Raw genomic sequence first — 11,113 nt, 5'->3', positions numbered from 1 at the left:
ATTTAGAACTTGTGTTTCTCACTAGTATTTCCCTTGTTGAGCTCCATATGGACGAAAGTGCAAGTTTCTGTGTATAAGTACAGCCACCGATGCAGTATATTAGCGCCCTCTTGTGGTATGTATGCGAATGCTCCAGCTCAGCTTCATTGTTAAATCCAATACATTTGCATTCTTATCTATTTGAAGTGAACACCTCTAGGGTTTCTTCTACGATTTAGATTAAATTGGTGAGTTAATATTCCTATATTCATCAAACAGCTATTGAATTTTTTTCCTGTGTGGTGGTTCATAAATAAGTTAATAAGCCACTGATCTCAAATCTATTGATGTTCGCCTGAATCTCCCAAAATCCCCCCAAAAATTCAAAGGTTATGAGGCACTCCATAAAATCGCTTGTTGCTGTTCATTGTTATTTGTCAGGATTACAACATGTTTAATAATCTAAAAAAATCACAATAAATACCCCAATATGGCAAAGGTTAGGCAGACCCATGTGTATGCTTTTTCCCAACATTTCACGAGGTTCGTGAACGCCCCTCTTCCCATTGACCAGGCATCCCTTCCGGTAGATGAGGTCAACTTTTCCTTAGCTCCGCCATTTCAATCCTGGAGTTTTCTTGTTGCACATTAGTTTGAGGCTTTCTACAGACATTTCATCACGCAATTCGTCTGTAACTCTGTAGGCGCGCTGCGATAAAGTAGAAACCCTCTGAGCGGCTTCGTTGCTCGCGAAAACTCGCCTCACGCCTTGATAGTACACCTTTTTTTTTTTCAATGCCTCCCTGACCCAAAGTTTTTTTGTATGAGTTGCGGATAAAAAAGAGAGAGAGAGGTGAAGGGGGGATCAAGGCCTCGAGCCTCGGGAGTTAGTTAGCGAGCCATGGCCGGTCATTTTGACGCCGAAGACCGTGACAGTTGGTACTGGGGCAGGCTGAGCCGCCAGGAAGCCATTTCTCTCTTGCAGGGACAGAGGCACGGCGTTTTCCTGGTTCGGGATTCCATAACCAGCCCCGGGGACTACGTGCTCTCCGTGTCCGAGAACTCCAAAGTGTCCCATTATATCATCAACAGCATCAGCAATAACCGACTATCCGGCTCAGGTAACGTGTCTTCTGTCGTTTTTTTTTCTGCCCCTAAACCTCAATTCCATGCAGCCTACTGGAACTATTCGAAAAATGCCGTCCGAGTTGCTAGCCTGGGGTCGGTCCCCTTGCTCCGCCTTTCAGTATCAAACCGCCATAGTGGAAAGTCAAATTTGATACTTTACGCTCTCGTATGACGATAATGTTCATTTTATAATGTTGTTTTGAGCAAGTGCTTTAGAATTCGGCTCTGGTAAAAAATCTGGAAGAGTTTCTCAATGTCCACATACTTGTAGATGGTGCATTTGGGAACTAGCTAGTAGCCGGTGTAGCATGGCAGGGAAAAAGTAGTAAAAACGATACATAACATAAGTTCTTTATATATATTCACCTCCACACTTAACTCAAAATGGGAAAAACTCATATTTATGTATTCATGTTTTAATCAAATCGCGCATTTATAAATACAGGTCGGTTGCTCAGGACCTAAAAAAAACTAGCAAATCTGATTTTTAAATTGTGACCACGTATTTCTATAAACCTCTTGAATTGTAATAGTTCATTTTGTGACTCAGTAACGTTTATCTTAAGGGTTTGATTGCCCCAGGCTGAGCACTCCACACCAATAAAGGTTTTAGTTTTTAAAATTCTCATAATTCTTTGCATGTATTTCCCCTGGTGACTGTAGCTACTCCCCAAAAACATAATTTTAGGTCAAATGAAGTCTCTCATTCAGAAGGGAAGTGGCATTGGGAATGCGGGCTGGGGTTTCTCGCTTTACTAGTATCTACTGCAAGCTTCCTTTTTTTAGAATGGGACTGGGCAGGCTGTCACCGAGGGGTGGGGAGGTGAGTGACCGCTCACATCGGCTTCCGTGGAATGTCTGTCATCCGGCCTGAAAACGCACGCGCACAGACTGCCTTCTAACTGTGGTGTGATCGCGGATCTTAATTACACAACCCTTGCCCATTTTCTCATGTGTCTTCCACCTTGGTCTGCTTTTACAATCGTGTGTTTTCATGATGGCATTAATTCAAATAGGAGAGTTTATCGTTCTTCCCAAAATGTCTGCCTTTGCTTTTTCGTATGCATTCGAGTCATCATTGACAAGTTGCCCTCGGTAATATTGATACAATATAAAAGGTACTTACTATCAATGTGACTTCATCGCATAAACAATTTTTATTCATACTCCATGCAATATTTTAGAGAGACTGGCCCAGTTTGCGAGTACACGTTCTCGGGAAAATGGCGTTACATTCTATGTCGCTTGCATTTAATAGAGCTGCCGTTCCACCTCCAGGTCGGGATCCTCCGCGATTTCGGATCGGGGATCAGGAGTTCGAGGCCCTGCCGGCCTTGTTGGAGTTCTACAAAATCCACTATCTGGACACCACCACCCTCCTCGAGCCCATCACCAAATCCAAGCACACCGGATTCGTCAGCTCCTTGGCCGGCGTCCCCCCGCCGCCGCAGCAGCCCGAGGAGGCCGAGTTCGTCCGGGCGCTCTTTGACTTCCTCGGCAACGACGACGAGGACCTCCCCTTCCGCAAGGGAGACATACTGCGTGTTCTGGAGAAGCCCGAGGAGCAGTGGTGGAACGCCGCCAACCAGGAGGGCCGCGCCGGGATGATCCCGGTCCCTTACGTAGAGAAGTACCGGCCCGCCTCGCCCACGGCAGCGGGCTCGGCCGTTCCCACGGGACAAGTCGGGGGTACGACGGCCGACGGAACGGGTACCCCCCTGGCGCAAGGTGACCCGGGCCAGTATGCCCAACCGGTGGTGGCCACCCAGCTCCCGAACCTACAGAACGGACCGGTGTACGCCCGGGCCATTCAGAAGAGGGTGCCCAACGCCTATGACAAGACGGCGCTGGCTCTGGAGGTGATTTTTTTTTTGTATTTTTACATTTCCGGGGCCGTCCCCGACGCTCACCGTTTGTCCTCGTTTCCGTCAGCTGAGAACGCACTGGCCGCTAAATGGCCTCGTCGCGCCTGTGCGCGCTCGCACAAAAGCGGTTTTACAAATGCGAGCTGGCGACGCGCACCGCCGAGCGCATGAATGCAGCACTCTGTACGTTGGAACGGGACCGTCTCATTGTGCGCGCCAGACGGGCAAAGCATTCTGGGAGCGATAGTTCAGTGGGTCGACCGGTGATTCCCAACCTCTGCTATTGTGCTGCAACAAATTATCGCGTTCACAGCGGGAAATGTTCCAATTCCACTTGATTGTTCCGGATGGAACATTTCCATGTTCTTCCACTAGATGGCTACAGTCGCGATTAACCGGCGTAACCACCCCATCCATTAGAATTGTGGGCAGCCAATGAGGAGCTGTTCTTTTCTTGATATTTTCTTGTCGATGTGGTGTTTCGCTAGGTTGGCGACATGGTGAAAGTGACCAAGATCAACGTGAACGGCCAGTGGGAGGGCGAGTGCAAAGGCAAGCGCGGCCATTTCCCCTTCACCCACGTGCGACTGCTGGAGCAACAACACCCAGACGACGAGAGCTGAGACACGCTCCGTCGTGGCGTCCCAACTCCTTGGGGCGTTTGTGTCAGGGTGAGGAATGAATGGAAAAAAAAAGAAAAACAGAAGCACACACCTACAAGCAAAAAAAAAAAAAACACGAGCTAAACATGTCGCCGGGTCTCCAGCTGAGATTAAACGCCGCCTTTTTTGACGGACGCTAAAGCTCTGCGGGCAACCAGTCGTAAAAATAGCCGTGATTATTCTGGTTGTCGCCGAAAATGCCCCTACGCCCCCTCCCAAATGTCATGCTTTTATTATTTTATTTTTTAAAAACTTTTTCAATTGATGACGTATATGAATGAAAATGTTTTATTGTAGGTCATGCTCACCATGATGAATTCTTAAGCCAAATGGCAGGTTGGTTGTGCCTGTTTTTTTTTAGTTTTGCTCCCTTATTACACTTTCAAACCAAGCCAAAAAGAATGTTTACACCCAGTTTAGAGATTGGGGATCTCTTAACTAGTGACCGTTCACACATCTCTTGTTACGACGGATTCCAACCTTAAGAATTTTACGATTAACTCATTGGCTGACTTTGATGGCGATAGACATCTGATCCTTTTGAGTATGAACTGTGAGGGCTGATTGGACGCTGACAGTGACCAACTCATTTTAACAAGTTCACACAAGATCCACATGCTATTGGATGTCTGTCATCATCAATTGCTCTGAAAGTGTTGGAATTTTTTTCTCTCCAAAAATCTGGATGCCAATGTTGAATCAAGCCAAATAATTGGACTACATTGATAAATGAATGTAGCATAGCCTCTTTTGTAGGTCTCAAAACCAGGTAGACCATTCTTGATCAGGCCTGTTTTGCAGTTTCTTATTTGGGCTAATGCAGTTTAAAATGTGCTAATTCCTTAAAAAAAAAAAAAAAAACACCCAAGTGTGTCAAAATTATTCCATTTTTAGTCTTATTTTAAAACATGTATTGCTCCTGTAAGTCACTTCAAAAAAATATAGAAGATAAAGATAATTCCGTTTGGGTAATACTGCATCGTGTACTAAGGCAAACTGGTTTGTTAGCATGTCTGCTATTGCAACTATTTGCATATGAACCAAATGAAAAGGCGAGAGGACCGAAACTGAAGCCAGTCAGTATTGCTTTAAGAGTTTACCAGTTTGTATTTACATTATTTGAACATTGAGTCAAAATGATCAAGTCTAACCTGTTTTCCAGTCAATGCAAATCACCCCAAAATGATTCTCATCTCATTGGCTGTCATTGACAATGATAGAAGTCCAATCCTTTTGAAGTAAGAGGACTGGCGATTGAAGTAGATTGGACATCTAATTGCACTGAAACATGATCATTTACTCCCAGTTCAAAAGGATTGGACGTCAATTGCTTTCAATGGCAAAAAAACACAATAACAAGAAGAAATCCCAAAATTGAATCATTTAATAGATTTGTCTACAAAATGAAAGACCCAATGTGGCCATAATACAGCTTTGTATATTTTAGACCAGAGGAAAACATGCTGCTAATTGCTAAAAGCCTTGTGTGGTTCAGGTTTGTCTTTTTTTTGACCAAGTGAATACTCAAAAAAAGCTTCAGATGTTCTAAATTCATGAGTAAGACATCTTTAATGGGATTATTGTAACTCATGTGAATGCTGAAGAAACCACTTCTGTTAACACGCACCTTAATCCCTTCACTACTTCTTAAAAAAAAATCTTAAAATAACAAGAAGAAAAAAATCCTGCAGAGAGCAAAAGATTTTTGTTCCATTCCACACCATCTTTTTAAAGGACCACAAATAATTGTTTTGTACATTGTTAGTGTTATGAATATATATTATTTCAGGTTATGTTTTATTTTTTTCCTCGATGGTGTTGCTTGGTAATATACCTAGTCAATAAAAATGTACTGAGATAAGGCCAGTTTGAACTCTCTTTTTGTTTTGTCTTGAAATACTAGCCCGGCTTTTTAATTACTTTGATCGCAGCCTAGGATTTGTGACTGAAAACGTTAAGTTCCTTACTAAAACAATTGAGATGCAATGATGTATTTTTTTTTCATGAAATTGGGGCTTTGCGTAAAACTTAGTGTATTTTCCAAGTCACTTTTTTGAAATTATAGATTTACATAGAAAATCCTCGTCATTCCTACCAAATATTCACATAAGGTGTTATTTAACCGCAAGAAAATAGCCATTCTGAACGAATCCAGACGCATTTATTAGCCACTTTTAGGTCTGGCGTCCCTTAAAGGTCATCACAAACAAAGGCTTCAAGAATTACAACCAAGCGTTTACATCCAAACCAATATTTCTTTCACGTACTAAAGCCGAAGTATAAGAGGTGCTTTGGTCTAATTTTTCACACTCAATGGTCGAAGTGTAACATCATCAATAAGGCATTTATTGCTTGATTTCTTTTTTTTCTAATAACGAAATCTAGTCGTGTGTGAAAGGGGGCGTGATTCCCACTCGTTTGATGCCGTGGAGGGTGGAGAGCTGTCGGGTTCCCGGATGCCTCGCCGGCCGACGCCATATTTATCGTTAGACCGTGTTGCCTGTTGCTACTCCGCCGCCAGGCAGGAATCACCGAGTGCCCCGACGAGTCCTCCCTTTTCTCTCTCCCTCTCACTCTCCCCTTTGGGACTTTTCCTTTTTTCGAACAGCCCCCCTCACCACCATCACCACCACCACCACCGCATTACCCGAGCACCATGGCGGAAAGAGGGGACGTAGTTTACCAGGCGAAGCTCGCCGAGCAAGCGGAGCGATACGATGGTAAGTTTATTTGGTTTTCTTTTCTTTTTATGGAGCTCCGACCAGGATCAAGACATAAACGCCACGGCTTTCCTGCTCCCTGTACGGGTCGCCCACCTCACCGAGTAGGCGCTGCCGTTCACATGGATCTACTAGGCTCGATTCAAACAAAATGGCGGACACATTCATTGGAACGCAATATTAAACGCTGAAAATGAATCATTCGCGACCCAATGGAGAAGAACAGGGGCTATCGTGTTAATGTCCGATGTTCTGACTCTAGTGTGCGTCGTAAAACAAAAAAAGGAAATGGTTGTTCCTAGTATCCCCTCCCTGTTGCATGCTATCTGATTAGCCGTTAGCCCGTCGGGCTAATTAGCCTGCTAGCTTTTCTTCGCCCTCGTCACGCCGAATACAGACCACGGAATACGGCTACACCCCTTAACCGCGTCCCGTAAGAGAAATTGCATGCTTTTCAAATGAACAAATTGGAATGCTTTTCACATGAAATGCATTTTTATTGCCAGTAAAGCAACCACCTCCAATCAAGTGATTGTGGGAGGGGAATCTCTTTTTTTCTCGTTTGGTCGAGTCTTTCCTGTTAAGGTTCGACGCCCTTTTATATTTTAATGGCAAACATATTTCACATTTGTTAGTTATCGTTCATTGTGTTGTAAAGTAGACACCGCCGCATGCTCTAAGCTAGCGCCGCCATGCTAATTAGTGCCCTGCCTTGAATTTCTTTTTTTTGTAAGGGGATGGGCTGTCTTTGATTTTACAGCTACCTATTTGCATTTGATTGGGCCTATTACAGTAGTTAAAAAAATAATCATAGTGTCGGGTGGAATTGTTGGCATATTCTTGGACACTTCATTCACATTTTAAGGTTAGAAGTGTGTTCCAAGTGGTTCATCATGACTTTTAGCGTCTATACCTAAGCTTTGCTTTGAAAGTCTTTGTAATAACACCTCACTTATTGTTTAAAGCCCTAATTTTGTCTAGAATTTATGATTTTGAACCATCTTAAATACATTAAACACCTTCATTGAAATTTTCAAAGGCAAATTATAGAGTCCTCTCGATACTCTGTTGCAGTCAGATTTTGTCTGGCATCATCAAACCAAACCTTGATGGATCAGCACGGGACTGATTCAATAGCTTCTGTGTAGAAATGTGGTAGCATCTGCTGGTCCTTTTGGAGGATGGAAGTGATCTTGAAGGAATTAGAGGATCTTTGCAGTTGCAGCTAGAAAGAATATGGGGAGTTTGCACTGATTTTGTTACATTTAATCCTCACAATTGCGCAGCCATTTATTCCAACCACATTACTGTGAATCACCTTGAGGATGTGAAACAGTATCTGGCCCGCTTCCCAGCACACTGCAAAGTCAGTAGATGGCCAACTTGCTCACCGGGGCGAATTGACAAGTCCAATAATGAAACGCCGAAATGTGCAAGAAATCCTCCACGACAGTTCTATGTACCTGTTGTTAATGGGACTTTCCCAGTGGCCTATTACCCATTCTCCCCTTAACCCTTTGGAGAGGATGCATCAGAATCATGGCAGGCAATTTAGACCATAAGCAGAGTGTTATAATCTTTTTGTTGTATTTTTTATTAACATGTCATGAATGTAAATAGTGACGTTCCTTCTCCCTGTTTAGAAATGGTGGAGTCGATGAAGCAAGTGGCGAACTTGGACGTGGAGCTGACGGTGGAGGAGCGAAACCTCCTGTCGGTGGCCTACAAAAACGTGATCGGTGCGCGGAGAGCCTCGTGGAGGATAATCAGCAGCCTGGAGCAGAAGGAAGAGAGCAAAGCCAGTGAAGAGAAGCTGGTCATGTACAGGGACTACCGCAAGCTGGTCAGACCTCACGACAAATGCAAGTTGAGCTTCTCTTTGCTTCCCCAGATGACTGTCATTTTGTGTGCGCGTGTAGGTAGAGAAGGAGCTGAAATCCATCTGCAAAGATATCCTGGAAGTACTGGACCAGCATCTGATCCCAGCCTCCACTTCGGGAGAGTCCAAGGTTTTCTACTACAAAATGTAGGCTTCTTCCCGACCCGGTTTGACGCCATCGCTCGCGTCATCCCAAAAGTTGACCCGGGCGGCGCCTCGTGTCGTTCGTCCCCGGCAGGAAGGGAGATTACCACAGGTACCTGGCGGAGTTCGCCACCAGCAACGACAGAAAGGAGGCGGCCGAGAACAGCCTCGTAGCTTACAAAGCGGCCAGCGACATCGCTCTCAACGAACTGGCGCCCACGCACCCCATCCGCCTGGGCCTGGCCCTCAACTTCTCCGTTTTCTACTTCGAAATCCTCAACTCGCCGGACCGCGCCTGCAGGTACTCTAACCGCCGCCGCCCCGACGCAGGCCGAGCTGCGTGCTGACTCTCCGCCACCATTTGGGGCAGGTTGGCGAAGGAAGCGTTTGACAGCGCCATCGCCGAACTGGACACTCTGAGCGAGGAGAGCTACAAGGACTCCACGCTCATCATGCAGCTGCTACGCGACAACTTGACACTTTGGACCTCAGACTTGCAGGGAGATGGTAAGGCGCGCTTGGCGGCTAACGCTAACCCCTGCCCTCCCCACTTCCGGTCTGTCCTTCTCGCCCCTCCCTTTCTAACCTATCATCTTTTCCTCATAGATTCTTAAAGGGGAAACACCCTCATTTTAGCTTCCTCCTTAATAAGCATTGTTTTGTAAGTCTTTCCTACTCTTGGCGTCACCTCCGCTTGTCATTTGCGCCACTAACCTGCCTCCTCGCTACCTTCACTCATTCACCGCCAGCTCTCCTATATGTAATGTTTTCACCAACTATGTGTTGTGACCGTAGGTTTGGGATGAACAATCTGTCAAACACTTGAGAATATTTCAGTGCAGCATTAGTATAAACTAACACAGCAACAGGGTATTATTGCAAAATGCTTGTAAACAAACCAGTGACTTAACTCGTCGACCGCCGTTGAAGGTGCTTTGATCCATCTCTATGTGAGTACCATCTTGCACCTTCAAGGGCAGCCAATGAGTTAAATGATGCGCGTGTGTATTGCCACACACTCCTACTATTTGGGTCGCATGTTGCAACCAAGTTCCCTTAACCCGCCACCACTCCACCTATGCCGTCTTCGTGGAAAGGTCCCCACGCTTTGTATGAAAGATGGAGATTATTGTCTTCTTCCAGTAATTTTTTTATTTATAGCTTGGGTGCATACATTTTCGCACCGCACTTTGCGCTTGGTTTGCTGTGTGTGTGTCCAAGTCCAAAAAAGTATAGAAGTTGACCTTGGTGTGTTTTGTCTTTTGTTTAGGTGAGGAACAGAACACAAAGGCACCGCCAGCACCGGAGGAAGAGGTCCAGTGAGACCCAAATGCCACGCCACGAGCCCAAAACCCCCCTCTCTGCTCGCCTTTCCTTCCTTCACTCCTTCCACTCACTACTCTTTCTCCTTCATTTTTTTCCCCCCAATGCCCCCGCTGCCCTCAAAAGACCCCCACTTTGGGTTTAACCCTTCCAGCGGGCAGATGTATCCTTATTTTATCTGAATTTCCAAGACTTCTTTTGCAAGATTGTGCCCTTTAAAGTCCACGTCCCTTTTCTTGACAGTTTTATGCTTCCTGTTGTTGCCAAGTATGCTTGCCCGTCTTTGTAACACACACACACACATGCACGTGCTAGAGTTTATTTAAAAGGCGAGTGCGTGCAGTGTCACTGAGCGCTTTCATTTCTAAAACAAAAGGGAAGCGCACAACAACGCAAGTGGCCTCTCTAAAGAGTCACCTCTGACAGGTCCTGTTATTTTTATTTTATTTTTTTTAAACTTTCTTTTCAAATGGTGTGTGCTATGCTCCCATCCACACGGGGCTCATGTAGTCGCTTTAATTAGGTGTTGTCATTTTTCGGGAGGCCCAACACTCTTGATTGTATTGTGAAGTGGTATGGGTGGGCACTCAAGACAGTTTGGGAAATGGAGATCTGCTGAATCTTAGCCCCCTCCCCCCGCCCCCACCCCCACCTGACTTGACACTTTTTCTTCTTTGGCCTCTGCCATTTTCCTCCTCTTCATCTTCCTCTCTGTCGGTGTGTGTGTGTTACGTGAATCTGATTTGTACTACTGGATGTTGTCACCAGAGCCACAAGTACCATCTGTATTCTTACTGAAAACACGGCATGGAACTAACTATTAAACTTCAAACTGAACAAATGTCATGATGGCCTGTGATCCATAGGGGGCGACAGTGGGCGTCAAAGCTTTGGTCAAACTTAGACCTACTATATTTGGTTTAGATCAGGGGTGGTTATGGAAAAAGGACCAGATAGTGACCCTCGAAGACCGGAGTTGGCTCTGATGTATAGTAAGACTCTTCAGAAAATGACCATGTATAGTATGGCTTCTTTTCTTCAAAGCGAGCCTAATTGTAAGCTTGTTGTGCAGGCCATTTTTACATTTTGTTCATTTCTGTTTCAGCTTTAAAGTGACAAGTTGGAGCATGCAGGATTCGATCCTACTACCTCTCGCATGGCAAGCCGACACTACCTGTTGAGTTAAGTAATCACCCAACCTCCCTACTTGGCCAAGTATTGACTAACCACATTTCCATTTCAGCTGTCAAGTGAGAAGTTGGAAAACGTGGGATTTGATCCACTGCCTCTCTCGCATGGTAAGTGGACGCCTTACCTGTTGCGTTAAGTTCCCACCACCTACCTACTAAGTCACGGAACGACATACTATATTTATTTTTCAGCCGTCAAGTGACAAGTTGGATGATGTGGGAT

At 45.2% G+C, this 11,113-nt stretch overlaps 2 protein-coding genes across 3 annotated transcripts; both read left to right on the top strand.

The window, feature by feature from the left end:
• The first annotated feature begins 497 nt into the window (after positions 1-497).
• On the top strand, positions 498-5,500 carry LOC144068375 (adapter molecule crk-like). The gene is made up of 3 exons (XM_077592857.1): positions 498-1,100; positions 2,386-2,966; positions 3,461-5,500. The coding sequence occupies exons 1-3, from the start codon at positions 881-883 to the stop codon at positions 3,593-3,595; spliced, it is 936 nt and encodes a 311-aa protein (XP_077448983.1). The 5' UTR covers positions 498-880; the 3' UTR covers positions 3,596-5,500.
• A 566-nt stretch (positions 5,501-6,066) lies between these two features.
• Positions 6,067-10,541, top strand: LOC144068167 (14-3-3 protein epsilon). 2 transcript variants are annotated; one of them, XM_077592480.1, is made up of 6 exons: positions 6,067-6,354; positions 7,998-8,197; positions 8,274-8,380; positions 8,472-8,678; positions 8,748-8,884; positions 8,984-9,006. In XM_077592480.1, the coding sequence occupies exons 1-6, from the start codon at positions 6,291-6,293 to the stop codon at positions 8,989-8,991; spliced, it is 723 nt and encodes a 240-aa protein (XP_077448606.1). In that variant the 5' UTR covers positions 6,067-6,290; the 3' UTR covers positions 8,992-9,006. The 2 variants fall into 2 exon arrangements, with proteins under 2 accessions (XP_077448606.1, XP_077448605.1); XM_077592479.1 differs by lacking the exon at positions 8,984-9,006 and adding an exon at positions 9,648-10,541 and having other exon boundaries at positions 6,069-6,354.
• The last annotated feature ends 572 nt before the right edge of the window (positions 10,542-11,113 follow it).

Source organism: Stigmatopora argus, chromosome 22 (genome assembly GCF_051989625.1).
Source record: "Stigmatopora argus isolate UIUO_Sarg chromosome 22, RoL_Sarg_1.0, whole genome shotgun sequence".
NCBI lineage: Eukaryota > Metazoa > Chordata > Actinopteri > Syngnathiformes > Syngnathidae > Stigmatopora > Stigmatopora argus.
This window is presented reverse-complemented; position numbering and strand designations above follow the sequence as displayed.

Bases quoted from the DNA above. Each gene is read 5' to 3' on its own strand.
- LOC144068375 (XM_077592857.1), top strand. From the start codon at position 881: ATGGCCGGTCATTTTGACGCCGAAGACCGTGACAGTTGGTACTGGGGC. The intron at 1,101-2,385 runs GTAACGTGTCTT...TTCCACCTCCAG, and splicing joins TAACCGACTATCCGGCTCAG to GTCGGGATCCTCCGCGATTT. The intron at 2,967-3,460 runs GTGATTTTTTTT...GTGTTTCGCTAG, and splicing joins AGACGGCGCTGGCTCTGGAG to GTTGGCGACATGGTGAAAGT.
- LOC144068167 (XM_077592479.1), top strand. From the start codon at position 6,291: ATGGCGGAAAGAGGGGACGTAGTTTACCAGGCGAAGCTCGCCGAGCAA. The intron at 8,381-8,471 runs GTAGGCTTCTTC...CGTCCCCGGCAG, and splicing joins AAGGTTTTCTACTACAAAAT to GAAGGGAGATTACCACAGGT. The intron at 8,679-8,747 runs GTACTCTAACCG...CATTTGGGGCAG, and splicing joins TCGCCGGACCGCGCCTGCAG to GTTGGCGAAGGAAGCGTTTG.